The sequence below is a fragment of the Panthera onca genome, chromosome D1 (genome assembly GCF_046562875.1).
Source record: "Panthera onca isolate mPanOnc1 chromosome D1, mPanOnc1 haplotype 2, whole genome shotgun sequence".
In the NCBI taxonomy this organism is placed as follows: domain Eukaryota; kingdom Metazoa; phylum Chordata; class Mammalia; order Carnivora; family Felidae; genus Panthera; species Panthera onca.
Window position 1 is genome coordinate 7,831,918 of NC_138348.1, and position 27,893 is coordinate 7,859,810.

Below are 27,893 nucleotides of genomic sequence, written 5' to 3' on the forward strand. Positions count from 1 at the left end.
CCTGCGTGCCCGGACCGGTCGAGGCGGAGCCGGCGAAGCCAGCGGGCGGGCCTTCACGAAGGTCCCGCCCACCGCCGCCGAGCCAGATTGGCGCACTCGGGGAGGCGGCCGCCAAGGGGGAGGGGCCAGAGGAGACTCGGCGAGGGGGTTGGAACCATGAGCGCTCTTACGTAACGAAGGAGGCGGAGCGCGCTGTGCGCGAGAGGAGTGGGCGAGGTGGCTCAGGGGCCGCAGTTGCGGGGCAGGGAGACTTACATATGTAAATGAGGCGGGAGGAACAGAGAGGTTAGTGTAACTGCATATGCATGAAGGGCGGAGCCTAGCGTGCCCATACTAGAGAGGCGCTGCCCCTTTCCCTTCTCCCCCTTCCCCCAAGATTACTCCATCGGGGCACTTGGACCGCAGATCCAATATCCCCACAAAGCCGCTGGACCCGGGGTGGGAGAAGCAGACATAAAACATGCAAGAACTCCTGGATTTCGAGTCCCGGGAAGGCGGAGCCAATAGGGCCTGGACAGAAGAACGCTCAAGGTCACTGCGGTGACCGAGTGAAGGTCACGGGGAAAGGCGGGGCCACGTGCGTCCGCCTCACGCGGGCAGCCACGCACTGACTCACCGATTGTGCACTAGAGTCTTTTATTTCTCTAGGACTCAAATTCCACGTGGACGGGGTCAGGTTTGGGTCTGGGGACAGGACAAGGGCCCGGGGCCGGAGTCCGGCTGTCCCTCGAGCCCGAGGCGGTGCTCTCAGTACGCCAAGAGGTTCAGCCTCTTGCTCCGGCGCCTCTTGAGCCCTTCGATAGATCGCTGCAGCTGCTTGGTCAGGAAGTGGTCCCGGCCTATGGCTGACCGGTAGCCTGGAGGGCAGAGCTCCGCTTAGGGCAGCGAGCAGGGGGCATGGCCTCCCCAGCAGTGCGTGCCGCATGTGAGAATTGAGCAACCGCGGGTGATTTGGGGTGGCAGGAGCGCTTGGCGCTCGGGTGTGTGTTAATCTGGGAAACTTTGAATCTCCAAGGTGCTGGGCCCTGACGGTTTTCTTTCAAAAGGTCAAGTCATACACCTGCACTCCAAACAGATGGGGGGGTGTGGAGGAGGATCAGAGTGTTGAGGTGGAGGGTGGATGAGGGCAAAGTTAGCGATGTTGCAGGCCTGAACTAGGACGGTGGTAGCCTGCAGCTTTGTGAACCCCTGCTGGGCCACCCACTCTAAGTGATTAGCCAGCAACCCCTCCGTTATTTCGTAAGCAGGGCAAACAAGGGAACTTTCACCCAAGGAATCCATTGTTCAGAGGTTCCTCACAGCACCAAGGGAGGGGGCCAAGACCCCACAAAGATTGTCATCCCCATTCGGCAGGGGGATGGAAACAGCTTTAGAAAAGCCACATCAGCTAAAAGGGAGCTGCCCCAAGGCTGGAGCCCAGGCCTCATGCTCTCCCCACTGGGTGTCCCTGTGGCCAGTCCCCCGACTTTTTACTTATGGTGGGGCTCCTGGAACATCGGTGGGTGGTAAGGGAATCTGACAGGGTAGACACATCCTGAACTCCCACTCCCAGAGGCCTGAGCCCTGCAAAATCCCCCAGGGTCTCTTGTGGGGTCTGAGGGAGGGGCTTACTCCAGAGGGCTTTGGTGAGGATTTCCAGAGCTTCATTCTCCATGAGTTCCATCAGAGGCAGTGGCAGCTGGAGAGGCAGCAAGAGGTTCAGATGTCCAAGGGACCCCGGCCCTGCCCAGAGCTGAAGTGCCCCACCTGCTTGCTCCCTCTAGCCCCAAGACCCCCAACTAACGTGCCTGCCCCACCACCCTAGGAAACACCCTCCCCCCTTCACCTCTGCCACCCCCACTCGCCCATCCCCCACTCCACTAAAACCCCTCATCTCCCTGGGTGCTGCTAACCCTGTTCTGCTGCTCCGCCCAGTAGGCTCTATGGGGTGTGTGCTTCAAGATATTGAGCGATGACTCTGAGGAAGACATTTCTGGAAGAGAAAAGAGAGATCAGTCATCTCCGGACTGCTGGGTCTGCCCCGGAGCGGAGGAAATGTATGGGCAGGCATGTGATTGGGGGGGGGGGGGGGGCGGCGGGGAGTGGCCTTCAGAGACCAGGCCCAGGTGCCACCTTATTGGAAAACAGTATGGGACAGTAATTTGCCACCCTGGGCTTTATTGGCCCCCTCACCAAGGTTCCAGTTCTGACTACCGCATTGTGTGAGGCTTAGGAGCAGTGACTGAAACTTTCTGACTCTCAAGTTCTTTGTCTGTAAAATGGGGTAATAAGAATGGCCCCTCTACAGAGGTGGTGAAGTTTAAGGCGATCGTGGAAAGGAAGTCCAGTGCCTGGCACTCAATAAATGGCAGTTACTATATTGTTATCAGTTCCAATCCCCTGATGAAGGGGCCGGGAGGTGGGGGGGGGGGGGGGGGAGGTTGGGGGCAATCCCCAAACAGTGCCCAGGAAGAAGGAGGTATTTAAAAATTGTAACCAATGACTGAGTGAATGAAAGATAGGCACGTCCTCAACGAGAGCAAACCCATACACAAGAAAATAACTTCCTCCTCTCAACTATCCCAATGATTCCATTAAAAGCAGGAGTCCTACCGCACTGCCTCTGCGCCTTTTGGCGGGGGTGGGGGGTGGGGGGGGTGGTTGTCTCGGGCCGGGCGCGCCTGGGCCACAGGACCTTGTATGACGCCTTCCCAGTAGGGGGCGCTCCAAGCATGATTGATTTAAAGCGTGAAAGATGAGAGAGGGCGCCCCGCCCAGGAAGGGAATCCTGGAAACTTGGGTCCCATAGCTTCCCACCCGCCTCCCCTCCACTTTACATCAGCAGATACTGAGGTCCCGGCCAGCCCCCTGCCCTGTGGATACCCACAGCCTGGTGAGGCCACACTGACCAATCTCGGTCTTGGAATCGACGTCCCCCTCCTCTAAATGGCTTCCCAGGGAGCTTTCCTGACGGAGCTGCAGCTCCAACAAGGAGTGATCCTCCAGCTCCTCCTGCTTGAAACTGTCCTTGTACTCTCCGTGATCCCAACCACCGTCCGAGTCACGGCGGGCCTTCTCGTTGTACCACCGGCGAGTCTTGCTGTGTGCGCTGCCGTCCTCCAGGTCGGAGTCCTCGCAGACATTGGGCAGAGGCACATTCAGCTTCGACTGCGACAGCGTGGCCCTGGTCCACAGATTCCGGATGTCGTTGTCTGGTCTGGACGTGTCTGAGCCACCGCTGCCCAAAGACGCCTGTGGGCCACATACAACGAGGGAAGCCAAGGGCAGCGGGGAGTGGGGAAGGAGAGGAAGAGCAGGCTGGGGGACGGGGATCCTGAGCCCTGCCAGGGCCACGACTCCGTGGAGTCGGCTCAAGGCTCCGCTTTGGGCTCTTTGGGAGTTGCCCCGGGGCCAAGGCTGAGGGAGAGGAGAGCCGGGGACCCAAGCTGGACTCAGTCTGGGGGCTCGCAGGGTGTGGCGGCCCGGGAAGCGTTCTTACTCTGAAAGGCTTTTCCTCCATGGTTCTGCCCCCAACGGACCCAGTCGCCACAGGCCTCGGGGCAAGGAGGAGGGCGTCACGCTCCAGGAGCGGGGAGGGGCAGGGTCGCGTTCCCGAATGGAATGGCGCTGCGGGTCTCGCGAGGGAGAGTTCAATCTACAACCCCCACACTAGACGCCATTATCCCCTCCCCACCCACCCACACCCCCGCGCCCCCCACGTCTGTACTGAGCTTGGAGACGCACAGCCCGCCTTGGCACATTCCTAATCCGGACCCTCCTCGGTAGCCTCCCGGCAGAGACACGGGCCCAAGGGTGGCCCTTTCGGGTGCACGCGTGGCGGGGGTGGGGGGGGGAGGAGGCCCGGCCTGGGGGTCGCAGGAGGCCTGGCTTGCCCCGGAGGCGGCCCGACGCAAGCTCTCCCACACCCACTCGCGTTCCCGGAGCGCGCACGCCCGCAGCGGTGCAAACTGTTTTCGTTTATTGATGCAGGCTTTGAGGCACAGTCGTGAGGTGTTGTGAGGGACGGGCCCAGCCGGGACAGCGAGACAGAAAGCCTTGGGGGGTCTGCAAATGAATGAAGTGAGGAGAGGGCCAGGAGCCGGGGGGGGGGGGGGGGGGGGGGGGGGGGGGGGGGGGGGAGGGTGGCAGACAAGCAACCCGTAGCTTCCTCCCCAGGCCTCAGTCCGGTCGAAAGAGGCCTCTTTGGTCAAACAAGCAGAGCATGCCAGGGAGAGCTAGAACGAAGCCCTTTGAGAGGCCCAGGCCGGGGGTCCTGCCCCTACACCGGCACGCCTTTTTCCCGGGGACGCCCTGGGCCCCGCGGCCGCACGGGCTTCCGGGGAGGGTTAGGGGGGCGACGGCGACCCCGTGGCGCGCGGGGCAGCGCGCAGCCACGCTCGCTCTGGGTATCAGAGGACTCGTCGATGAAGGCCAGGTTCTCGCTGGGGTAATCCAGCGCGGAGGCGGTGGGCGGGGTGGGCGGGGACGGCGGGGTTGGCGGCTCGGCCTTCGCTGGGAGCGCAGGGGACAGGGGCCCGCCGGCGGGCTGCGCTGGGCACGGCGGTGGAGGCAGGAGTGGCCGCTCCTTCTCCAGCGGTGGTGGTGCCGTGGGCCCGACTCTCTGGGTCACCCGCGCCGTCACGGTGCCGGTCCAGCTGGCGGCCTGCGCCGTGAGGCCGCCCATCTGCGCGAGGAGTAAAGGGAGTCCTCGACCACGGGTCCTCTACCGCCTCCGCAACCCCGGGAACCTGACCCGTCGTCAGTCAGGCACTGCCCCTCTTTTCCTCCTGGTCCTCCTGCCTCAGCCCTCCCGAGCGAGAGAAAAGGCTCATCAACCCAGCTACACACTCTCCTCTCCTCCATCGGAACCTAAGAGCCCTCTTCTCCAGGAGCTTTTCTAGAAATGCCCCAGCTTTATTTCAGCCATCCTTCCGGTGCCCCCCAGAGACCTTTGCGTCTCTTATCCGGCTCCTCCGCCGGCTCAGCCAGTAAGGTGACACAATACCGGTCGCCCAGTTAAATGTGAATTTGGACAAACGACAAATTAAATGTTGATATGTGTATATCCCTCCCATGCAATATTTGGGACACGCCTACACTGAACTAGTATTTGTTATGTATGTGAAATTTACATTTAACTGGGCTTCCTGCTTTTTGTTTTGTTTTGGTTTGTTTCTAAATCAGGCAACCCTATCCAAGAGAGCAGAGGTGGAGTCACCAGCAAACCGGCCCAAATTTAACCCTCTGTCCCTGGGCCGGGCGCACTCAGTCCCTGCCTTGAGAAGCCCACGCTCTGGAAGGGAGGCCAACGGGGTCAGCCCGCTGCTAGGTACCGCGCTTCAGCGCCACGGCGCAAGTGCAGCGCAGACCCAGGGGCGCGCCTACCTCTGCCCGAGTGCGCCGGGACACTACTCGAAGCCAGTTCCCGATGGTGGTGAGTACTGAGGCGAAGTAGGCCAGGCCGAGCAGGATCCAGAACCACACCAGCGGCTGGTAGGCTGCAGAGTTCTGGTTGGGGCTGGCGCCTGGGATACCACCGGGGAGGCCAGAAAGATGTTGATTGTGGGGCAAGCCTTAAGCCTGTGAGCTGCTGGCTCACTGCCCCTCTTCCCAGCTCAGGGAGAGGATCCGCCCTCCCCAGGGCCATGGGTATGTGCTAGAGCGTGTGAATGCAGGCACGTCGAGTGCACGTGGCTTGGAGGTGTGCCAGGTAAGATTATGCAAGGGAGTGTGCTCGCGTGCAGGAGTGTAAACGTGTGTGAGGAGTGCACATATATAATATAAATGTGACGCGTGTGAGGGGTGCGCTTAACCTATGTGTGAGCATGCGTGGGGTGCGGGCCTGCAAGAATGTAAGGGCATATGAGGGGTTGCATACGTGCACAAATGTGAAGGTACATTCCGTGAGCGCGGGTAGGGGATTGGAGCGAGCGCCTGTGCGCTCACGTACACCACGTGGAATTTGGAGGGAGAAGCGAGACTGCAGTCCCCCCCCCCCCCCCCCCCCCCGGGCATCAATTAAGTGGCTAGGGAAGTGCAGCGCAAGAAAGGTGGCCTCACCGGCCACATAGTCCCCGAAGCCCACCGTGGTGAGCGTCACTACGACGAAGTAGATGGCCTCCAGCTTGCTCCAGCCCTCCACGTAGCAGAACACGAACGTGGGCGTGAGGACAAAGAGCAGGCAGCCAATCAACAGGAAGAGCACCGCGGATAGTATTCGCACCAGCTCCGGTGGCACGTGCCACTTCTGCAGGGAGGAGCAACGGCCCAGAGCCAAGAAGTCGCCAAAACCTCCGCTGTCGCGCCCCACACCGGCTCCTCCTCGAGCCTGTGCGCGAGGCTCTCGCGATCTCAGAGGCCCGCGCGCTCCCGGTGCCCCGCTGGGGACGTAGGGCAGGGTAACCCCAGCGTAACGCAAGGGCGCGCAGGGCGAGGAGCAGCTCACCAGGAAGATGGCTTCGATGTGACCGATGCCGCGGCGCAGAGAGGAGCCCAGCCGGTCCCCGACCCCTGCCAGCAGGATCCCGAACAACGGGATCCCCACCAGCGCGTAAAAGATGCAGAAGAGCCGCCCGGCATCTGTGCGCAGGGCCGCGTTGCCATAGCCTGGGCAGAGGGAGCGTGCAGGAGGTCGAGGGGCTGCCTGGCACCCACCTTCCCCCCTCTGCATTTTCCCCCTTGAGAAAGCCCAGCGGCCCCCTTGCCCCCCACCCCCACCCCCCCACCCCCCACTCCACATGCTCAGTCCCCTCCCCCACCGATGGTGGTGATGATGGTGCCTGAGAAAAAGAAGGCGCTGCCCAGGTCCCAGGCTGAGTGGTTGCTGTTACTGGTTGAGTTGGTGTCAGGGTCCGCACCCCCTCCCAGGGCATCAGCCACCTCCTGCAGGACAAGGCGCAGAAGGAGGAACCTCAGTCCTTCCCTACTGTCCTGGCCAACCCCCTGGCCCTCCAGTCTCCAGAGTGGTTTCCTCCCTACCCCTCCCAGCTCTCCCCTTCCCCCTGGTCTTCCTGAGGCCAGTCCCTCAGAGGAGACACTGCAGATTGGGCGGCCCAATTTTGTTTGGCCTCCACCTTGTTTTAGAAGCATTTTAGTCTTCTGTCCCTTAATTTCACGCAAACGATTGCAAATTTACAGCGGTCAGGAGCACAGACCCGGGCGCAGTCAGCCTGGGTTGAAATCTTGACCTCAGGCAAGTTAACACTCTGTGCCTGTTTCTGCCCCTGTCAAGTGGGGATGGTGGTAATAGCACCTACCTCAGAGGGTTGTGAAGAGTTAAGGCACTCGCAACAAATTAAGCCCCGTGTCTTTGTTAACTCAGTCCCCGGTGGTGATCATGCCCAGTGATGTCCAGCTTTCCACATAGCCCCCCATTCCCATCTCCACTATGGAAGCTGAGTTTGAGTTCCTTGCCTTAGAAAATCTGATGGAAGTCAGGGGCCCTTCCCCCAGGAGGGTTCGGATGCCATCAGATTTTGCATCCAATATTTGAAGGTTCGTGGACACACAAGCCCCCGCCCACCCTGCTGAAGTCCAAGCCAAACCCTGTGCTACCTAGTTGGTCCTCCATAGATATGATTAGATTAATGAAGTGGCCATGTGTCTGTCCCTCCTGCCACCTTGTGCGTCCCTCCAAGGCAGAGTCCGTGTTTTGAGAGTATCTGCCGTAAGTGACAGAGGAGCTCTTACCGAAGGAGCACAGAGCCACCGCACAGGGCCATGGAGGAGATCATAAAGCACATTCTTTCTCTCTGACTGCAATCCTCATTAGCAAGACCCATTCCAAATTCATCTTCTTAAGGCGACTGCCCCAAATCCTCCGTAGCTCCCTGCTGTCTTAGCATAGCATCCAAACTCCCAGCCCAGCATTCAAGTCCCTGTTCCCAACCTCCTTTTTTTCCAGGCTTCTCTCCTGGGGCTCCCATTGGGAACCCAAGCTGCCGTGACTTTACCCCCAGATTTTGAGATGATCCCATTTCCTGTCATAATAATTGTTAAATGAAGCCAAGAAGTGAAATGTATGATTAAAGTGATTTGATTTTTATTTTGCAAGACTTTTCCAATAAATTCACTACTTAGGGGGAAAAAAATCCTTTGTCATCCTGTGTGTTCTAATTTTTGCTTCCAGTGACGAGGCATCTGCTAAACCCAAGCTCTGCAAAACACTCTGAGCTTTCCAGCTTCCCCGCCTTTGCCCATGCTGTTCCTCTGCCGGTAGGTCTCTGGCAACCCAATCGCACATCTCTAAATCCTACGCCTCTCACCTGCCTCCCGTCAATTACCAGCTCCTCCCCAAGGCCCCTGGCTTCCCCCTCAAAGACCCCAGCACCTAGCCCAGGGCCCGGCACCCAACAGGTGTTTAACAGAGAAGGGAGCAAGGAAAGTTCCCTTTCCATTGAATCCTACAGTAACCTGTCCCTGGATCTGTCCCCTCATCCCAAAGTGACATCCTCTCCGGTATAGCCTGTACCTCCACCTGTTCCACCCCCTATGCATTTCCCTGGTCACCCTATGGTGTAGAGCACAGCACCTAGCAGCCAGTAGGTGCATAATTGCTGCCTCCCTAATTGTGGAAGAGAAAGCAGCTGTCGCCCACACTTCTAATTTCTGCCCTTCCCTTTCTTCTTTTTTTATCCAGGGAAAAAGCATTTCCACTGTGGAGAAAAAATAGGTCAGATTCCCTCCCTCCCTTCCTCTGCCCTGTGGTCTGGCCAGACACATTCTCCTGCCCGGGCCTCTCTGAGCCTTCCTCTGCATTCTGGAAGTGTCAGAGAGGACGTCAGGCCGCCTGTGTCCCGGCCCCACCCTGCCCCTCATCTGGGCTCCTGGTCCTGCCACCTTGGGAATCAGCTGGAACACGGAGGCCTCCGTGCGGATGGCTCCTCCCTCCGAAAGAACAGGCGGAGAAAGAGGGGGACTCTTCAGCAAAGTAATAAACATTAATTTATTAACGTGAAACCTTGGAGGTTTTACAGGACGTCGCTCAGAAATCAGAGGAAGCGACCAAGGTGCTTGCCTGACGGTACCCCCAGCAGGCTGAAGCCCAGCGCTGTTAGTCACTGAACCCAAAGCTGACCCCACCCCTGCCTTGCCCCTTCCTCCAGCCTTCTCATCATAAGCCCGAGCGCTGGCAGTGAAGGGGTGCCTAACCTGGCATCCCTGGCGGCAAGCTTAGGGGATCCCAGAACCCTCTGAAATCACCCGGACGTGTTTACATGTGCATTTTTCCAGGGGTTAGGGGGGGTGTTCAGTGTTCTTGGGTGTCTCCAAGGCATCGGTGACTCCAAAGCGAAACCAGTGCGGCGTGGCCAGGTTTAGGAGACAAAAATACTGCGCAGGGCGTATTTATTTTTAAAAACTATTCGCTGCTTAGTGGCTAAAATTCACAAGTATCCAGGCGCCCTGGGTTTCATCTGGCAACCCCTGAGCCGGTGAGGTAGGCCTGTGAAAATGTGACATAGCTCACGGGCTCCAGCCATTTATTCATTTCTTCCTTCACTCGTTCCTTCACTCAACCACCGTCAGTCACACCGAAGAAGACAGTCCAGGGGCTCAGTCCAATGCCAGGCACGGCCAGGCAAATCAATGCCCCCATGGCCGCGATACTGAAAACCCAGAGAGCCGGATCCCAGCCTCTGGCCTGCGCCCCTCAGCGGCACCCTGCCGTCAGGGGGTGCCAGTCTGGAAGCAGCAACCCAGCACGGGGCCCCACTGGCATGCAGCTAGTTTCCGGGGGCGGGGGGGGGGGGGTCACAGGTGACTGCTGAAGGGGTTCCTGCCCACCCACGCACCTTGATGAAGAGCCCCAGGTCCTGGTCGCTCACACATGGATGGGCCCTCAGGAACTTCTCTCGGACCTCCCCCAGCTCCCTCTGGGCCTGCTGCTCGTGGGGCTGCTCCAGGGCCTGGAACACCAGGGCACCGGATACCAAGTAGAGTAGGACCAGGGCCAGCAACGCCAGTAGGGTGGTGCTGCGCATGGCCCGCCCGGGGGCCCGGTTGACTCCACTGCCTGCCTGGGGAGGCCGGGCAGGGGGCTCCTGGGGAGCTGTGGTCACTGTGGGTAGAACCAGGGAGGCCGGGATCAATAACCTGGGCTGCCACCCCCACCCCCTCCTCTTCCAACCCCCACACACCCAAAGGTCCTCGGAGTCCCCAGTCCTACTGCCCATAGGTGTCCTATCTTCACATCCCTCTGCCGGGACACTTGGGACCGGGGCACACCCAGTCCCCCCACCGCTGTCCTCCCCCTTACCTCCATTGCCCGGCCCTCAGCCCCTGTCCAGGGACTCCAGGACATGGGAAGAGAAGAGGGCACCGGGAAGGGAAAGGAAGGAGAGCGGAAGGGGGAAAGAGAGACTGAGCCTGCTGAGCGAGAGGCTGGACGAGCGAGAAAACACCGGGGGCCTGGAGGGGGCGTGAGGCAGCGGCTTCAGCGCAGGAGGCTGAGGGGGCGCGGAGGCGCGCGAAGAGAAGGCTGGAGAGGCCGGACCGCGCAGGGCGGGGACGGGGATGGCGGGTCCCGGCTCCTCCGCTGCGGCTGCGGCAGCATCTTCGCGCTTTTCTCGCCCCTCCCGCCTCTCCCCGCTCCGCGGCGACCCGCTGGGCCGGACGGGTAGCCTCCAGGGTCTCCCAGCGCCCCGCCGGGCTTTCGAGGAACCCAGGGGCGGGTCCCGGTCGCTGCGCAGAGGAGAGGCAGGGAGGAGGGGTGGGGGGGCGGGGGGAGGGTGCTCGGTTCCGGGAAGGAACAGGGCGGGAGCGATAAGGGCCGAACCCGGGCAGCATCCTCCGGGACAGCTGTCAGCCCCCGGGACAGCGGGCGGCGGCGCCCACGCGCACACACGCGGGCACAAAGACCCGCGCGCCCACGCTCCTCCCTGCGGCTCCCGCCCGCCCGGCTGCGCGGGCCGCACGCACACGCTCCACCGGCACGCTCCCCAGACTCACGGGCACACCCGGACCCCCAGGGGCGTGCGCGCCAGGCCGAGGCACCCCAGAGGTCCACGCGCACGTGTGCACACACTCCCGTGCACACACCCAGGCCGTCGGGCCACCGCGCAGCGCTCGCCACCCAGACACGCTGCACCCCCGCGGTTCGCTCCCACCGCCTCCCGAGTCTTCCACGCTGACGCCTGGGAGCGTGCGGGCGGCAGCACGCGCGGCCGCACGACTCCCGGAGGCGCCCACGCGCGGGAGGTGCGCGCCCCGCCCGGCCCGGCCCTCCCCCCACCCTGCGCACCCCTGCCGGGGAGTCCCGTCCGCGCCCCCGCTCCCGTCCCGCACCCCCTCCCGCGCCAGCCCCGCACTCACTGTCGGCCCCGCTGCGGCTGCGGCTGCGGCTGCGGCTGCGGCCCGGGCTCCCGCGCGGCCTCGCCGGTGCCGGCTGGGCCGCGGAGGCGGCGGCGGCGGCAGGGGCGGAGCGGGCGGCCGCCGGGGCTGGGACCCCCCCCCCCCCGCCGCCAGAAGCCCCCCTCCTTCCAAGTTTAACCCCTCCGGCGCCGCGCCTCCCTCCGTGCCGCGCCCTTGCCGCCGGCGCCGGGCCCTGCAGCACCTTACCTGCGGCCGCCCAGCCCCCCGATTCCGGCGGATCTCGGCAGGTGACGGGCCGAGGAGACCGAGAGGGGCCGCCGCTGGGTCCGACCTGGAGTCTCAGACCGGAGTCCTGGTACTGCCCCGCCGGCCATCCAGTGTGGCCAGCGGCACGGCCCCAGCCTGGACATCTGCCGGCTCACCTCTCCGGACAGGCACCACGCAAACCTCCCAGCGTCTCCCAGCCCCATTATGGTCCTCAACTCCCCGCCCCCTGGGGACAGCCTGGCCCTTCGGCTCAGCGCTCCTGAGGGAGGCGGCCCCGCGGGACAAAGGGGTGGGCGATCCACTGAAACAACCTGGAATTGGCTGAGGGAGGACTGGGACGCGGTTCTGGAAAGTCATGCCGGGGCACCTCCTGTCCCTCCTCATCCCTTGGTCCTCACCTCCGTGGCTAGTGCCAGGACTCCCCCCTTCCTCCCCCGCCCCTCGCAGCCTGAACAGCCAGGGCTCAGGCAGGTCTTGGAACTGCTCCCCTCTCGGTTCTCACCCACTTCTTTGCAAACCCCGATCTCTCTCTCCCCAAATCCTCTAGCCTGGGGTCCTTAGCCCTCACAGTGGGTGGTTTTGAGCCTGGGCTCTAAGGCTGACCACCCCCTACCAGGAGAGGGCGCAGCGGGTTACTACGTTCTCAAGAGCCTCCCAGTCCCTACTTACGGAAAAGGGATGATTAATTACCACCTCGGAGTGCTGTTCTGAGCATTAAAGAGGTATTTGTAAATGCTCAAAACAGAGGCTGGCACACACAATAGAGTGCCCTACAAATGTTAGTTTCCTTTCAACAAAAAGGGACTGTTCAGCTTCGAGCTGACCGGGAGTCTCAGATGCCCTCTCTGGAGGCCCTGAAGATCGGATGCCCAGGATAATCCCAAGTGAAGTTTCCAGACAGGAGCAGTACTAGGCCCCCAGGAACTACGAGGAGGTGTGATGACCAGGTACGTGGACGGGAGAGAGACCCTCTGATAAAGGAGTCCCAGCCATAGGGCAGATGACAGATAGGCCAAGACTGTGGCAGCAGAAAGCAGTGACTGCGGTATTAGGGGCAGCCAGAGAAGGAGCCCCCAGGGCCACCAGGCAGACTATGTGGGGGCGGCCCAACTATCTGGCCACTTCCACACCTGATAGGGAGGTGGGGGCTCCTCAGTCCCAGGCCAGGTCCTTCCCTGGCCCTGAATGCCAGATTGGGCAGGATGACAGGGAAACGGGGTTTCCCGAAATCCTAATGCAGCAAGGGTAACCGGCATAAGAGACACACGATCATCGTGCCGCAGGACCCAGGAGGGGGGACATGGCTCCCTGACCTGGAGACGAAAGACTTCATAAAGGAGATGACATTTGAAGCAGGTTTTGAGGAAAGGGTAGAAATCGTTCAAGTGAGGAAGAGACTGGAGAGGGAACACGCTCTCCGGGCCTCCTTTCCCCTTGGACTGCAGGCTCCTGCCTCTCCCTGCCCACCAGCCTAGGTGGTTAAGTGACCCCTGCCCAGCCCAGCCGCTCCCTCGGAGGGCCGGGGTCCGATCAGCCTTCGACCGAAGACGCGATGGTGCAAGGAACACAAAGCAGACAACTGACAGACCGTGAACGGATGAGGGGCACAGACTCTGTTTATTGAGCGGCAGGTGCAGGAGAGGTAGCTGGCTCCAGTGTAGAAGCAGAGGCGGCAGGTCATGCCAAGGTGCTGTAGGGCATCTGGCAGCCGGGGCCATGCCCCCCATCCTAGGGGACAGCACAAGCTCACTACGACAAGAGTAGCAAGGAGCTGGCCAGGGGAAGAGGCGGCCACAGCCTCCCATGATCCTGGGCAAGAAGCGGCAGGTGAACTTGGCACGGGGGGGTGGCGGGGCCTGGGATGGGAGGACCGGGGTCTGGGTGTTCTGGGGGGGGGGAGGAAAGAAGGGGATCACGTCTGCGGGGTGGAGTAGAGACTGTGGTGGTGGCCACCTGGTCCCAGCACCTGGGAGAAGAGCAGAGGAGTGGTCCGTGTCTGGCTGCCCCCGCACCAGGCTGACTCCCGCCCGATGGCGCCATACCAGCTGCCGGAGCCTAGGCTGCCTGACATGCTGCAGGCAGAAAAACAAGGGTCAGTCCCAAGGCAGTGACCGGGGCCACACTCACAGCAGCTGGGGGAGGGAGAGAGGCTCAGAACAGGGCCCGGTGCCCCAGCTCTCCAGCGCCCAGGGCCCGAACCCTCTGGACTGCGGCAAGCTGCACCTCAGGGTGGGAGGCGGAAGCCAGAGGGGACCTTACCTAGTACAGACAGGAAATGGGGGCCATGGCGGGGGTGGGGTCAAGGGGAAAGTGGCAAGACCAGGCTCTAGGTCCCCACGGTTCAGCAGGGCAGGCGGGCAGGCCGGAGGACCTGAGGGAGGCCGGGGCTCCTACCTGGTGCTCTCGCTCCGGCCACGCTCCCAGGAGCAGCCCTCATCCTCGCAGTGCCCAGCCCGGTCGAAGAAGTAGGAACGGGAGCCAAAGACCTGCCCATTGAGGATGCGGCTGGTGCTCTGGGGGGAGGAAGCCGCCATCATGCTTTCTCCCGCCCCACCGCTGGCTTCCCGCCAGACCCCAGCCCAGGGATGCCCAGTGTCCACCCCTCGCCACTGGCCCTCACCAGGTCCTGCGGGGGCCGGTGCACCCGAAAGAAGCCCACCAGCAGGGTGGTGGGCAGCAACTCCCACACAAAGAGGATGAGGCCAAACACCAGGTAGCCTTTGTTCCCCAGGTCGTTCACCAGGTCCGCCTAGGAAGGCAGGGGGTTGTGTCAATCCGCGGTCGTGCTGGCGGGGGCACCCAGACAGAGCCGAGGCCAGTGGGGGGGCCGAGAGCCATGGCTACTAAGGAGGCAGCAGACGAGCCGAACGCCCACCTGGTCAGAGACGTTGTACCAGTCATAATCGAAGGTATCCAGCCGGCTCCGGGGGGCCAAGGCCAGGGCTGCCAGGTTGTAGCAGGCCCGGCTGGCGTAGAGCAGGACCATGGCGCCACCCATCGCAGCCGCCTGGCACACGCTGGTCCCCTGGCACAGATGACAAGAGGGGACCCTCAGGGAAGGGAGGCTCCAGTCTCCCCCCCCCCCCGAAGACCACTGCACGAAGACCCCGAAGGGCACCCGGGTATCGGGGCTTGGGGCCCTACCTTGGCCTCCAGGTAGATGCTGGTGGAGGGCGCCCGCCGGGCGACGAGGCAGAGGCAGGCGGCAAGAGACAGCGCGCAGATGACAAAGAGGGAGTCGCTCACCAGGACTCGCACCAGCAGGAGGGCCCAGGGCTGTGCCCGGCGCCGGCGGGACAGCACAGCACACAGCACATTCACCAGCAGAAAGAGCAGCGAGGCCCCCACGAAGGCCCCCCGGACGGCCAGCCTGCGGCCCACAGCACAGTCAGCCCCAGGCAACCGTCCCTAGCGCTCACTGACCACCCGAACTGCCCCAGGAGACCCTAGTTGACGCTAGGGTCAGAACCAATCCAGGCCGACGCTGTCTGCACCCCGGCTCTCCGGTTTTACAGAAGGGGAAACCGAGGCCCAGTGAGGTCAGGTATGACTGACAGCTATGACACAGTGGACTGAGCACGGGACTGAGAGTCGAATGTAAGCCCTGACTCTGCCTTCCGCCGCACCTGTGACCTTGAACGTGTGGCTTTACCTTGCTGGGCCTCAGTTCCCTCATCTCTCAGATGGGGATAATAACAGCCTCGCGGGTAGGTCGTGAAAAATGTTTGTGAAAGCTCTCCCTAAACCATAAGACGTTATACAAATGACAGGCTTATCGCCGCCAGCCAAGGTCACCCAGAAGTGGCAGTCCGGGGCTTGCAAGGGCTGGAGCCTCCAGCCCTTCTTCCATCACGGAAGACACTGGGACCCCCTCTCCCCTCACGCTGCCATCACCATTTCCATGATGGTTGCCCTTCACGGGTGCGATGCCTTTGCCGGGCCGTCTGCCGCAGGTGCCTAACTTTTCCAAGCCCTTCCACAAACACCTCCTAACTTGTCCTCGCCTCAGCACTGCACAGGAGGGGGGGCGAGAAATGGACACCAGCCTGGTCCCTAACCCCTGGCCTGGCGGGTGTGCCCACGTGTCCCATGTACTTACAAGCCTCGGCTCATCTCCGGCCGGCGCTTGGCCTTGGCCTTGAACACAACCTGGGAGCAGAGATGCCCATCATTCCTTCGGGCCCTTGGGGCTGGCCACCCCACGGCCCCCCTCCCCTCCCCACCCGTTATCATGGTTACCTGGGCAAAGTAGAGGTTCATAAGCGTCAGCGTGAAGAACTGTAGGCAGACAGGGCAGCAGTAAAGAAGCCAAAAGGGCAGGGGTCCCAGGCGGTTGGCTCGGGGGGTATCTCGGAAGTAGAAGGAGAAGAGGGTGGTGCGCAAGGCAGCCCAGAGCAAACAGAGTGCCAGGAACACCGTCTGATAGCTGAGGCGCTTGTGCCCATATAGAAGCACCAGCCAGAGTTGGGCATAGACGGAAAAGAAGAGTAGGGCGTACAGGGTGGTGTAGGCCGCAGTCAGCCCCAGGGTCACGGCGGGAGGCAGCGCAGGCACCAGCCCGGCGGCAGGCACCAGGCCAGACAGGTTACTCTCCATGTCCGGAAGGGAGGCCTGAATCCCAGAGAACGAGATGGAGGGGCTGGCAGGGGGCCAGGGAAATAAATATGGAGGGGTGGGAGTTGCAGGGTGCAGCGACAGAGACGGGGAGCTCAGGAGGAAAGAAGCTGCGACTGGCCAGGCCCTTCCTCCTCAACAGAGGGACCCTGCCCTTGCAGCGGGGCACAGGCAGCCTGGGGCCTGGGCCCCTCACTCTGGGGCGTGGAAGGACAGTCCCTCGCGAGGGCAGAGGCGGGAGGTGGGCAGGGTCTCCTCCCTGGGCCAGCCCCAGAGCGGGGTGAGGGGGTGCAGAGGCTGAAGGACAGGGGTCCCTGGCCTTGGTCGTTCGAGTCGTCTCGGCAGGAGGGGGAGAGCCGAGAGATACCCTTCGGCTGAGGGCAGCGGCCGCTGCGGGTGGGGCGCTCAACCCCCGGCTCTCCCCCTCCCCAAACTGGGGGGTCTTTCTCCCCTCCAATAATCCGGATTGGGGACGGCCTCTGCCTTCTGTCCTCGGAATTCCGACGCTGCCCCCACCCCACCCCCCACTGCATCCACTCTCCAGCCTCGGGGGGCGGGAGGAGGCCGACGCCGGGTCCTCGGGACGCCGCCGGGGGAGCCGGCTCTGGTCGCTGGGACCCGGGGCTCCGGCTCCCCAGCTCCCCGGCTCCCGCTGCTCCGCCCCCTCCTGCGCCTGCGCCTGCGCGGGCGCCGTTGGCTACGCTAATCGCGCAGGGTCTGGCCCCACCAGCTCCGCAGCTGCGCGCCGAGTCGCGCCGCGCCCGGCGCGGAGCCGTTCGAGAATTGGCGCGAGCTGCGCCGCCGGCGGGCGCCCGGGGTTCCTAGAGGCAGCGGGAGGCCGAGACGCTGGGGCGAAAGCGCAACCGGCGGGCGCGCGGGTGGGCCGTGCCCAGGGACGGCGGGCCTTGTTTGTTTGGGGGGCCGCCAGTTCCCATGCTTCTCTTGCCCATCCTCAAATCGAGATCGCGCCAGCCGGCCGGGGCGGGGGGGGGGGGGGGGGGGCGGTAACGACTTCCCCTCACCGGCTCTCGGAAGGAAACTTCCGCCCACAGCCAAGATGGCCCCCGGGCCCCGCCCCCCCCCCCCCCCCCCCCGGGCTTAACCCGCAGGGCCCCGCAGTCCCCCGGAGGCGCGCCCGCCCCACGCCCTGGCCGGCCGCGGTTCCCGCTCACCTGGCCGGCTGCCCTCCCGGCGCGAAGCCCCCGCGGGTCCTACGGTCACCCACAACGGGGCCCCCTCTCCTGCGCCGGGGCAGTCATCCTGCCGGGGAGGAGGCTCCCTCGCTTATCTCGAGCTCTCCAGAGCTGGCGCGGGGAGTGGTGCCCCCGAGGCGGGCGGTGCGAGGTTTCCACTGTGGGGGAAGAGGGAGCGGGACTTCCCGACCCGGCTACCCAGTCCGCTCGGAGCAGGGACAACAGCAACAACAATCGCATCCAGGTAGAGCAGTGACCACAGCAACAACGAATGCATCCGACGGCTGAGCTTCGGCTAAAGCTTTGCAAAGTGTTTTCACCCACAGTAGTCACCACTCGGTTTACAAAGTTCACTGGCTCCTGAGGGAGGTGTCATTATCCCCATTTTACAGGAGCGGAGACTAAAGTCCAGGGGGCTGAAGGGCTTGTCAGCAGAAGCTGGTCTCCGGGTTTCAGATGGGGACCCCAGAGAATCCCTTATCTGCTCCCACACACGTCCCAGGCACAGGGATGTCGGGAACTGAGCAGCGGGAGGCGAGGAAGGGACCCAGGACGAAGGCGGTAGGCTGGGAGCAAGTCCCGCGGCGGGGGCGGAGACTGGGTCGGAAGCGGCCACGCCCCCTGGCCAGCCCTAGTGACATTTCAAAAGCTGATTGGGCCGGGTCGGTGACAGTTCCCGTTGCCCAGGCAACTAGGGCCGGGCTCCCTCAGTACTGGAAGGAGGCGGCAGGCCCGGGTCAGGGGCCTCGAGATCGGGCTTGGGGTAAGACTTGTGGGCCGTCACCTAGGGCAGGTTGGGCCGGGGCCTAGGTAGGGGCCTGGGACTACTTCACAGCACCAAGGCTCCAAAGGAGGAAATTTAGGTCGTGGGTGGACAGGCCGAGCGAGCTGCCCAGCTAGAGACTGGAGCCCGGGAGGCAGGGTGGACCTGGGGCTCTAAGGTGGGAGACAGAACCAGAGGTGTCTGCTGTCCCCTCCCTTCACCGAACACCATATGCCCCCTGTGTCCTGACTACCTCCCATCTTGCCCCCACAGCCCAGAGCATGTTCCAGATCCCAGAGTTTGAGCCCAGTGAGCAGGAAGACTCCAGCCCTACGGATAGGGGCCTGGGCCCCAGCCCCACAGGGGACCGGCCCCGCGGCCCTGGCAAGCACCAGCGGACGGCCCCAGGCCTCCTCGGGGAAGCTGGTCACCAGCAGGGGCAGCCCGCCAGCAGCAACCACCATGGAGGTAGGTATTCACCCCCCAGCCACCTGCCTGTCCGCCTTGGCCTTGCCCTCAGCCCAATGACTCTCTGCATGCCAGCCATATCCACACTCATTGGGTGGCTGTGAGTAAGTCCCTGACCTCCTCTGCACCTCAGTTTCCTCTTCTGTGAAACAGAGCAAATGATCACCACCATTGTAGGGCTGTTGGGTCGATTAGCAGAAATATATAGGAAGCACTTAATTATAGTGCCAGTGCATAGTCCACGGTCAAAGAGTGTAGCCGTTAGCGTAGGACCAGGGCAGAAATCACCTAGAGGCAGGCAGTGAGCCAGAAAGGGGAAGTGACTTGCCTAAGGTCACACTTATTTGGCTGTTGGTGGGAAGCAGGGCTGGAAGACGCCAAGGTGCCCTGCCCTTGGCTTTGCATCTTCCCTGAAATCGCGCCTGACCCCCCGGGGTATGTTCTTTCCTGCCCTGTGGCTCACACCCACACTGGGGCTATCCTTGCCAGTTGCCAGGAGCAAGTGACCCCAAGAGACAGACAGCCCTTCCAGGACCAGCAGGTCTGCCCACACCGGCCAAGGGGACCCAGTGCTGAGATGGAAGGATGGAGAGCAGTGGCCGTTTCTCAGTAGTGCCCACCTCCCCTGCGCCCAACATAGGTTTTGAGCCTGGGAGGACCATAGAGACCCGAAAACAAAACTCATATCCCTGACCTGCTGGGGCCTAAAAGACCCCATCCCCGTTTCCAGGAACAAGAAGGCTTCCTAAGTCCTCCTGCCCAGCCTGCAAACGCACACTTTGTCACGCTGAACTCCACAGACTTTCTTTAACTTCTTTAACATCCAGATCTTTGCACTCACTGTTTGCTCTGCTCGCTGCAGCTTTCCAGCCCCCACCTCGCTGTCCCTCCTCATCCCCTAGATCAAGTGCTCAGTTTCTTCTAGTTGAGCGGGGGAGAGACAAGCCATAAACAAACAAACAAACAAACACATGATATGATGTGTCGAAGACGACAGAGGCCATGAGGCAGCGCAAGAAACAGTCATTCCTTTCTCTTTGGAACCCAGGGTTCCAGGGGCTGGGGGAGTGACTCTGACTGCCGTGGTCAGGGTCAGCCTCGGTGAGAAGCCACAGTGGAGCAGAGGTTGGAAGTGGTGAGGGGTGCGCCCTGCCCCTATTTGTGGAAAGACAGATCTGGCGGAAGGAGGGACAAATGCGGAGGCCCTGAGGGCAGGACACCGTCTAGGCTCCGAAGGGGAGGGGAGTTGGAGAGGCAGTGAGGGATTGATGGCGGGGAGGGGCAGCGGGGCCGGGCCTCAAAGGCCAGTGTAATGACCTCGGCTTTCACCTGGATCCGAGGCAGGGCGATCTGATTTGACACCCAGAGCACCACCAGGGCCCCTGTGTTGAGACTAATCCGTGGTGGGGTAAAGCAGCGGTGGGGCCACCAGGGGAGGCTGCCGCTAGAGCCCCTTCGAGGGACGATGGTGGCCTGGAAATAGCGGGACTCTGGGTTTATTCTGAAGGTAGAACTGGCAGGTTTGCCGACCAACTGGACGCGGGGCGTGAGGGAAAGAGAGGAGTCAGGGATGGCTGCCAGGAGTCTGGCTCGGGCACCCGGAAGGACGGGGTGGCTCCCAACTCTGGCGGAGCTGCGCCAAAATCAGGAGCCTCGTTTGGGCCAGGTCAGGTTAGAGGTGCCTTTTGGGCACCCAGCTGGAGGTTTCCAGCAGGGGTATGGCCAAGGCGGGATTTATAGGCGCGGGAGTTGTCCGTCACTGATGTAGCGTTCTGGGAGGCCCAGGGAGCGAGTGTAGACAGGCAAGGGCCTGGGCCGGGCCTGGAGCTTGGGTCTTCGGAGGGCAGCAGCTGAGGAGCAGCGGGAACGGGCGGCCATCTGGGAGGGAAGCCGGGGGCAAACAAGGCCTGAGCGGCAAGCGGGTGCTTCTGTCCCGAGGAGGCCTGGGAGTAGCGTGCTGGAGTTGCCAACGTGGGGCCTTTGCAGTTAGGGTGGCGAGGTGGCTGGAGGGCTGACCTCAGTTCAGCGGCGAGGGATAACGGGAGGAAGCGGTGGAGACAGAAAGGAGAACCCGCTTTGGGCAGCTGTGCTCCAGGAAAGGGAGCAGAGAGGTGGGCAGCAGCCGAAGGCCCAACGAAGGTCAAGGAAGGGTTTGTTTACTTTTTTTTGTTGTTTTCTAGAAAGGGAAAAGAAAATAGCATGTTTAGGAGCTGGTGGGAGTAATCCAGGAGCCAGGGGACTACTGGGTGCTGCAGGAGAGAAGGCAGGCTAGCTGGAGTGATGTCCTTGAGTAGGAGAGAGGGTGTCCGGTGCCCGGGGAGGGGTGGCTCAACTAAACACCGGGCAGCGGACATGGGTGCGTGCGTCGTGGTGGGTAGATGCTTCGTGAAAACGAGTAGAAGTCTCTCTTGTGGGTGCTTCCAGTTTCTCCAGGAAAGGAAGCCAAGTCCTGAGCCAGGAGTAAGGATGGGGGTTGAAGGAGAGAGGATCGGGTTTAAAGTGATCGACTCTCCCCAAGCGCGAAGTATGGAAAGCGTGCTGGGCAACGTCAAGGGCGCCACTGGGTTTTGCGGCCACGAATTTCGGCGGAGGTGGCCTGCCTGTGCTCTCCTCCAGGCGCACTGGCAGCTGGTGGGTGTCCGTGGGGGCAGGCGGGGAGCTGGAGTTTCACCAGAGCTGTGTCTCCCTCAGCCCGGCTAGGGAGGGGTGCTTGAGGGTGTCTACGAGGGCGAGAATGGTCGGTGTGGGGTGCAAGCTTGCCCCGGGAATTCTAGCATCACCAGAGTGGGCGACCGAGGTGGGGGGCCAGCCAGGAAGGAGGTGGGAGGCTGGGGGTGGAGTTATTGAAGGTCCTGTCCATGGGGCTGAGAGTGAGGGCAGGGCTGGAGAAGGAGGGGCAAGGAGCAGGTGGCTGTGAGGGGGAAGGACGCCTTGGATCCCGCGGATGAATGAGGACAGGGGGTGGGGGTGGCAGAGGGGGCACAACCTGAGAAACTAGATGGGGAAATGGGGAGTGGGAATAGTCTGAAGCAGCAATAAGGAGCGGAGGGACGTGTGAGGAGGGCAGCAGGGGAGAAGGTAGCCATGGCATGAGAGGGCTGCACAGGAGTTCTTAAACTTTTGACTTAGTTTTCAACATCTAAAAAGCAAATGGGGGTGCCTGGGTGGCTGAGTCGGTTAAGCCTCCGACTTCGGCTCGGGTCATGAGCTCAAGTTCGGGAGTTCGAGCCCCGCATTAGGCTCTGCACTGACAGTTCAGAGCCTGCTTGGGATTCTCTCTCTCTCTCCCTCTCTCTCTCTGCCCCTCCCCCAATCGCGAGCATGCTCTTTCTCTCTCAAAATAAATAAACTTTACAAAATAAAATGAAATATGGGGCACCTGGGTGGCTCAGTCGGTTAAGCAGCTGATTTCAGCTCAGGTCATGATCTCTCGGGTCGGGAGTTCGAGCCCCGCATTGGGTGAGTTTGAGCTCCGCTTCGGGTGAGCCCTGCTTCTCTCTCTCTCTCTCTCTCTCTCTCTGTCCCTCGTGGATTTTCTCTTCTCTTTCTGTCCCTCTCTCTCGCTCTTTCCTCCCCTTTCTGCTCCTTGCTCACTTGTTCCTTCTCTCTCTCTCAAAAGTAAATAAATAAAATAAAAAATAAAAAGCAAGTGATTTCCCCATAAAAGATCCGCAAGAATGGCCTGCCCGAGCCACAGCCACTGGACCCTCCAGACGGGCAGAGTCCTGTCACTCTTCATATTCCCTGACCCTTGGCCCCTGCGGGACTGGACTGGAAATGTCTCCGGGGCAGGGATGCAGCCACGTCTGGGGCTGTGACAGCCTCAGCGCATAGCCCAGTGCCCGGGACAGGCAGGTGGGTGGCGAGCCGTGGGTGTGTGGATGGCAGAGAGGGAAGGAAGGATGCCCAGTGGTCAGACCGCAGGGTTCAGACGTCAGTCCGCCTTCTGTTAGCAGGTTGAGCTTGAGCAGGCTAGTTAACTGTCTGTCTGCCTTGGTTTTCCCATCTGTAAAATGAGAAGAGAACTAGTCCTCCCTCATCGGGTTGTAGCGGGGATCTGCTGAGTCAGTATGTGGACAAGAAGAGTAGAAGTTAGAACGAGAATGTATGTATAGGCCTTGAAAGCCACACCGAGGAGTTTGGACTATACCTCCTGGGCAGTGGGGAGCCATTGAAGGCTCTAGGCAGAGGACAGATACAGTTGAGTTTAGAGCAGGGGTTGGCAAACCACAGCCACAGGCTAAGTCCCTTTTTTCTTTTTTTTTTTTTTGGTCAGCCCATGAGCTAAGAATGGCTTTGATATTTTTGAAATTTTAGTAGAATACACGAACATCGCCAATTATATATTGTTTACAGCTTCTTCCGAGCAATGACCCCAAAGCTGGATGGCTGTAACAGAGACCGTGTGGCCTGCGGTGCCCCAAATGCTTACTTTCTGGTCCTTTATAAAAAAACATTTGCCAGCGCCTACTTTAGAGTGTTTTCTGATCTCATCAGCTCTGAGCAAGATGGGTTGTGTTCTTTGCAGGCCAGTAGGGGATTTTTGTGCCCCAAATGACTTTAGGGTAGACAGGGAGTCTGGGCTGAGGCCTGCAGGTGCCGGGCGTGCTACCTGCTGGCAGGGTGAGCAGTATGTGAGCCCCAGCCCGTAGTAGGGGGCAGGATCCAAACCAGCGCCGCCTAATGGGAAAGCTTCACTGCCTCACGTTGCCTGGAAACCACGGTTTCTGTTTTTTCGGTTTTTATTTATTTTGAGTCAGAGAGAGAGAGAGCATGTGTGAGAGTGCATGTGAGCAGGGGAAGGGCAGAAAGAGAAAGAGAATCCCAAGCAGGCTCCTTGAACTGATGAACCGTGAGATCATGATCGAAACCGAAATCAAGAGCCGGACCCTTAACTGACTGAGCCACCCAGGTGCCCCAGGGAACACCACGATTTTAATTTAATTAAGTGGGTCAGGATGCTCTCAGAAGCCTGAACGTGGATGTGTCCAGCCCCACGCGCTGACCCTGGAGCCCCGTGGTAAAGAACTTGAAGCTTTGCTGGGGCTTGGGGCCCCTCCAGCCAGAGGCCTCTCCCACTCCCCCATCCCCGCCTCAGGCGGGCTCTCTGAGAAAACGGTGTGAGTGGACGAGCCCCAGCAGCCACCCCAGCTCACCCCCAGACCCCCAGGCAGAAGCCACGCCCTCTCCCACCCACTTCACTTCCCCAGAGTGGGAAGAGGCCACCTCTGCCCTGCCCAGGGATCGCGTGTGGCTGAGAACTGATTTGAGGGTGGGATGGTTCAGAGTGACCCCAGGGAATTCACAGAAAATTCTTCAGTTGTTGTTTTTTTGGGTTTTTTCCCAGTAGAGAGGAGACTTTTAAAAGCTTAGTTAAAAAAAAAAAAAAAAAAAAAAAAAGCTGTTTATACAAATGATCACCATTTGACAATGGTCGGATTGGCATTACTAAACCCATGGCTCTGGTAAAAAAAAAAACAAAAAAAAAACCCTACCCCTAGGATGGGCTTCCGGTAGAGCTGGCACTCACAGAAGGCCCAGAGGTGTCCTCCCCACACTGGACCCCCAGGGCGGCCCACGGTGCGCTGTTGGGAACCTGGGGCACGAGCATTACACGTGGGGGCTTTACGCCCTGGAGCCAGACTGGTTGGGTTTGGATCCCAGCTCTGCCACCTACTAGCTGTGTGACATTGGGGAAGTTACCTACCCTCTCTGTGCCTTGGTTTTCTCCCCTGTAAAATGGGGACAGTGAGGAACCTTCCTCACAGAGTGTGCTGGGGATGTAATGAATTGACACACAGGGAACACTTCCGCTTGTTCTGGTTCCTGGGCGAGGGGGCAGTGCCCAGACCAAGTGCCCCCCTGCAAGCCATTCGCTTTCCGAGTCTTGGACCTTGTATCTGTCACGTGATGGTCCCGGGCGTTTTTTAAAAGCCAGCAAAGAACAGCCGGTGTTCCTTGAGCGCTTAAGCGGCCGGCTGGCTGTGTGACCTCCGGCCAGTTCCTCACCTCTAGGTGACTCCTTTTCTCCGTCTGTCATATAGGGAGGACTTAATGTCTGCCTCACTGGGAAGCTGGGAGGCTTCGGGATATAACAGGGGCAGAATATGGTGCTCTGCTGGTCTCATCCGTTGTCGGGGTGCTCCTCGGAGACGGGGACTGCCCCAATGTCACGGAGGAAGGGCAGTGAGGCCCCAACAGGTTAGAACAGGGCCCAAGCTCACAAAGCAGGAATCTGGCGGAGCCGGGGCCCGTCTAGCTACGGACCTTGCCTCTGCCTGCTCCCCACAGAACCGGACAGTGCCCCTCCGATGGGCCTGTTCTCATCAGGGGTCTTTCTATTCCTGACTGGTCCAGACTCTATCCCCGATGCCGATTTCCGATTTAGCTTCCTGTTCCCCACGTCTACCTTGGAGTTCCCACCTGCCCTCCAGGCCTGGACCGTGGTGAAGCTCAGAACAGCCAGGAGCTCTGACCCCTCCTCTTAGCCTAGGCCGTTCTGGATCCGGCATTTTCTTCCCTTCTCGGCTTTCTTAGCCATGTATCTGGAGCTGGGCCCCATGGGGGCCCTGCAGCCCCCGAAAGTGACCCACAGGGCTTTGTGTTAGGTTCTTGGCGAGAGGATGAGACACGGTTATCCCCTGGCCTCAAAGCCTGGCCTAAACTTTATTTCCTCCAAAATGCCTTCCCTGACAGATGTGCCTTGCTGTGGACGCCAAGCATGTCCCCCTGCATTTGCTCCGTGCTGTCTGGCACTCTATTAACGTAGCTCTGGGGTTTTGCTCCTGGGAGTGGTTCTAGGTCTCTGTTGGTCTGGATATGGGGGTGGGGTTGGCAGGAGTGGGGGGACGGTACACAGAACACAGGCCAGACAAACTCAACACGGGGAGGTAGCTGCGAATGACTTCGGCTTACACTTTCATACTCTAGGTCTCCCTAGGCCAAGACAGTGAGACAAATGGGCACCTGCCGATCACTTGCAGAACTGGGAGTTCAGCCCTGACTCCTCATCCAGGGGACTGGTCCCCAGAAGGGCTGAGAGGCCCCATGGTCTTGCGCTGAAAACTATACTACTGATTTCCTTATTTTGTGCTAGACACAGAGGAAGGCCATTTAATACACTAAGGGCCTGGGCCCATTATTGGGGCTCAATTAAGATTTGTGGGATTCACGAGAAGTTAATTTGAATCTTCACAAAAGCCCCATGAGCTTCCCTTGATTTACATACGAAGGAACTCAACGGGGGCTCCGACGACGCGTACTGTGACATCCGCGGGCGGGGAGCTGGTGCCGAGGGCTTCGGCAAGGCTGGGGGCGCAGAGGAGTTGAGATTCACATCGCCCCCGCCCCCTGTGCAGGCGCTGGGGCTGTGGAGACCCGGAGTCGCCACAGCTCGTACCCCGCCGGGACCGAGGAGGATGAAGGGACGGAGGAGGAAGAGCCCAGCCCTTTCCGGGGTCGCTCGCGCTCAGCGCCCCCCAACCTCTGGGCCGCCCTGCGCTACGGCCGCGAGCTCCGGAGGATGAGCGACGAGTTCCAGGGCTCCTTCAAGGTGAGCGCCGGCCCGAAAGCATGTCGGGATCTGTAGTTCCGGAACGCCTCTTCCCCCCTCTAGTCGGACCCTTCCTGAGTCCCGTGGCATGCCGGTATCTGTAGTCCAGGTCGTACTTCAGAAAGCTAAAGCTCCTGGGTTCCCCGAATCCTTGGGGCACGAGGCATGCTGGTATTTGTGCTCCCGGTCGGCCCCTTTCGGATATCCGGGTTCTTAGGCCTCAACTAAAGAATTACTTTTTTTTGAACTGCCCTCCAGTCTTCTAGATGCTAAGTCTCCGACTCTGGCGCTTACAGGGTCCTAGGCGTCCTCTCCCCGCACCCCTGGCATACTGTCTGGGATCTAACCAGTCTCATTCCTAAGAGCCCAAGCGATCCTTCGAGCTTCCTAAAGTGGTCAGGAGGCCCCCTCGGTACACGGCATGCTGGAATCTACCGTCTTTAGGTCCGCCGCTTCTCAGCGGTGGGATTCCGGAGGTGGAGGGCTCCGACTCGGGATGCCAGGAGAAGCTAACTCATGTAACCCTTTCCTCCTCCCACCCCGAAGGGACTTCCACGCCCGAAGAGCGCGGGCACAGCGACGCAGATGCGGCAAAGCCCCAGCTGGACGCGCTTCATCCAGTCCTGGTGGGATCGGAACTTGGGGAGAGGAGGCTCCGCCCCCTCCCAGTGACCCGTCCCACGGCCCGAAACTCCCCGCTCCCGGCGCCGGCGGCGGCCATCTTGGGTGTGGGCGGAAGTCGTTTTGGCAAGACTTCTGCAAAAAAGATCGGTACTTTCCTTTTCGAAGGAGGCGATCTGACCCAAACCTGATTCTCTTCCGGTGTGTGCGAGGAGCATGGAGGGTTTGGGCTCCGTCGGAAGTTTTGAAGTTTAGCCGCCCTTAGCCGCCGGAAGTGGCCCCGTGACCCCGCCCCCGGCGCGCGCCAGCGCCAAGTTACAAGCCCGGGAAACCCCAACTTCACCAGAACCCTCTCCTCCGCGGTATCGGTGCGGGCCATCGCTCGCAACGAAGCGTGCTAATAAAGCCCGTGTTTGTGCCGCCGAGTCTCCCCTCTCCGTCGCTTGGGGCTTCGCAGGCAGGGGAAACGCTAGCACGGACAGTTTCGAAAGATGCCGCCGTCTTACACATAAGGGAAAAGGAAGCTCTTTTTGAGTGACATCCTGGAACCGAGTCCAGGAAGGGGTCCATGCTGCGACCAGAGCCAGGGCTGCCTGGCCTCGGGGACCTCCAGGTCCTTATCTCTAATACGGTCATTGGGAACTGCAAGCCGGCCGGCCGCCGGAATTCCGCACCCTGCAAACCGTGTCGCCGTCCCCTGGGGAGGGTCAGTTGTTCCTATTTGGGTCAGTCCTTTCAAACAGCTACTGTGTGGTCGGCCTGGGGCCAGCTCTGTTCAGGGAACTGGCCGGACGCACAAAGCGGGGGAGGGGACCGTGGAAGAAGGCTGGTCCCAGAGCTGTGAATGGACTGATCACTAGGGAACCGCAAAGCTTCACCAGGACCTGGGAGCAGGGCTCCGAGCTCAATTCCAGAAAGATTTATTGGCGCCCCCTATAGACCAGCCAGCGCTTTGTAATGAGTATACAAAGATGAATTAGGCCACAACAGCCCGCCGTCAGAAGCTTCCTGGCAGAGGTGAGCCAGCCTTTCAGAGTGGAGTTACCGCCAGCTGAGTGCTGTTAACAGGGACTGGTACCGGGGTGAGGGCCAGGGCAGAGGTGAGTTAGAGCTGGGACTTCCTTAA

At 60.9% G+C, this 27,893-nt stretch overlaps 4 protein-coding genes across 9 annotated transcripts; 1 reads left to right on the forward strand and 3 right to left on the reverse strand.

The window, feature by feature from the left end:
* Nucleotides 1-619: 619 nt before the first annotated feature.
* On the reverse strand, nt 620-3,646 carry CATSPERZ (catsper channel auxiliary subunit zeta). The gene is made up of 5 exons (XM_078433613.2): nt 3,479-3,646; nt 2,889-3,231; nt 1,893-1,972; nt 1,612-1,678; nt 620-857 (listed from the first exon to the last, which is right to left on the reverse strand). The coding sequence occupies exons 1-5, from the start codon at nt 3,497-3,499 to the stop codon at nt 748-750; spliced, it is 621 nt and encodes a 206-aa protein (XP_078289739.1). The 5' UTR covers nt 3,500-3,646; the 3' UTR covers nt 620-747.
* A 130-nt stretch (nt 3,647-3,776) lies between these two features.
* On the reverse strand, nt 3,777-12,619 carry KCNK4 (potassium two pore domain channel subfamily K member 4). 3 transcript variants are annotated; one of them, XM_060607073.3, is made up of 7 exons: nt 11,536-12,619; nt 9,771-10,036; nt 6,738-6,861; nt 6,425-6,585; nt 6,040-6,226; nt 5,365-5,504; nt 3,777-4,663 (listed from the first exon to the last, which is right to left on the reverse strand). In XM_060607073.3, exons 2-7 carry the CDS (start codon nt 9,957-9,959, stop codon nt 4,259-4,261), a joined length of 1,206 nt encoding a protein of 401 aa, XP_060463056.1. In that variant the 5' UTR covers nt 9,960-10,036; nt 11,536-12,619; the 3' UTR covers nt 3,777-4,258. The 3 variants fall into 3 exon arrangements, with proteins under 3 accessions (XP_060463056.1, XP_060463055.1, XP_060463054.1); XM_060607072.3 differs by lacking the exon at nt 11,536-12,619 and adding an exon at nt 11,290-11,512; XM_060607071.3 differs by lacking the exon at nt 11,536-12,619 and having other exon boundaries at nt 9,771-11,213.
* Nucleotides 12,620-13,347: 728 nt separating this feature from the next.
* Nucleotides 13,348-17,455, reverse strand: GPR137 (G protein-coupled receptor 137). 3 transcript variants are annotated; one of them, XM_060607074.3, is made up of 8 exons: nt 17,343-17,455; nt 15,796-16,167; nt 15,656-15,705; nt 14,701-14,926; nt 14,432-14,581; nt 14,177-14,305; nt 13,951-14,069; nt 13,348-13,628 (listed from the first exon to the last, which is right to left on the reverse strand). In XM_060607074.3, the coding sequence occupies exons 2-8, from the start codon at nt 16,150-16,152 to the stop codon at nt 13,469-13,471; spliced, it is 1,191 nt and encodes a 396-aa protein (XP_060463057.3). In that variant the 5' UTR covers nt 16,153-16,167; nt 17,343-17,455; the 3' UTR covers nt 13,348-13,468. The 3 variants fall into 3 exon arrangements, with proteins under 3 accessions (XP_060463057.3, XP_060463058.3, XP_060463059.3); XM_060607075.3 differs by having other exon boundaries at nt 15,796-16,195; nt 17,343-17,443; XM_060607076.3 differs by lacking the exon at nt 17,343-17,455 and having other exon boundaries at nt 13,951-14,042; nt 15,796-16,853.
* A 50-nt stretch (nt 17,456-17,505) lies between these two features.
* On the forward strand, nt 17,506-27,192 carry BAD (BCL2 associated agonist of cell death). Of its 2 annotated transcripts, none has more exons than XM_060607078.2 (4): nt 17,506-17,607; nt 18,400-18,594; nt 25,953-26,146; nt 26,693-27,192. In XM_060607078.2, exons 2-4 carry the CDS (start codon nt 18,408-18,410, stop codon nt 26,816-26,818), a joined length of 507 nt encoding a protein of 168 aa, XP_060463061.1. In that variant the 5' UTR covers nt 17,506-17,607; nt 18,400-18,407; the 3' UTR covers nt 26,819-27,192. The 2 variants fall into 2 exon arrangements, with proteins under 2 accessions (XP_060463061.1, XP_060463060.1); XM_060607077.1 differs by lacking the exon at nt 17,506-17,607 and adding an exon at nt 18,008-18,126.
* The last annotated feature ends 701 nt before the right edge of the window (nt 27,193-27,893 follow it).

Excerpts from the sequence above, each read along its gene's own strand:
- CATSPERZ (XM_078433613.2), bottom strand. The coding sequence starts at position 3,499 with ATGGAGGAAAAGCCTTTCAGA. Across the intron at positions 3,232-3,478 it reads TGGAGGAAAAGCCTTTCAGA|GCGTCTTTGGGCAGCGGTGG; the intron begins GTAAGAACGCTT and ends TGTGGCCCACAG. Across the intron at positions 1,973-2,888 it reads CGATTCCAAGACCGAGATTG|AAATGTCTTCCTCAGAGTCA; the intron begins GTCAGTGTGGCC and ends TTTCTCTTCCAG.
- KCNK4 (XM_060607071.3), bottom strand. The coding sequence starts at position 10,151 with ATGGGCAGTAGGACTGGGGACTCCGAGGACCTTTGGGTGTGTGGGGGT. Across the intron at positions 5,505-6,039 it reads CTTCGGGGACTATGTGGCCG|GCGCCAGCCCCAACCAGAAC; the intron begins GTGAGGCCACCT and ends GTGGTATCCCAG. Across the intron at positions 4,664-5,364 it reads CCCGGCGCACTCGGGCAGAG|ATGGGCGGCCTCACGGCGCA; the intron begins GTAGGCGCGCCC and ends CTCCTCGCGCAG.
- GPR137 (XM_060607074.3), bottom strand. The coding sequence starts at position 16,152 with ATGGAGAGTAACCTGTCTGGCCTGGTGCCTGCCGCCGGGCTGGTGCCT. Across the intron at positions 14,927-15,655 it reads CCGGAGATGAGCCGAGGCTT|GCTGGCCGTCCGGGGGGCCT; the intron begins GTAAGTACATGG and ends TGTGGGCCGCAG. Across the intron at positions 14,306-14,431 it reads GGTACAACGTCTCTGACCAG|GCGGACCTGGTGAACGACCT; the intron begins GTGGGCGTTCGG and ends CTGCCTTCCTAG.
- BAD (XM_060607078.2), top strand. The coding sequence starts at position 18,408 with ATGTTCCAGATCCCAGAGTTTGAGCCCAGTGAGCAGGAAGACTCCAGC. Across the intron at positions 18,595-25,952 it reads CAGCAGCAACCACCATGGAG|GCGCTGGGGCTGTGGAGACC; the intron begins GTAGGTATTCAC and ends CCCCCTGTGCAG. Across the intron at positions 26,147-26,692 it reads AGTTCCAGGGCTCCTTCAAG|GGACTTCCACGCCCGAAGAG; the intron begins GTGAGCGCCGGC and ends CCCACCCCGAAG.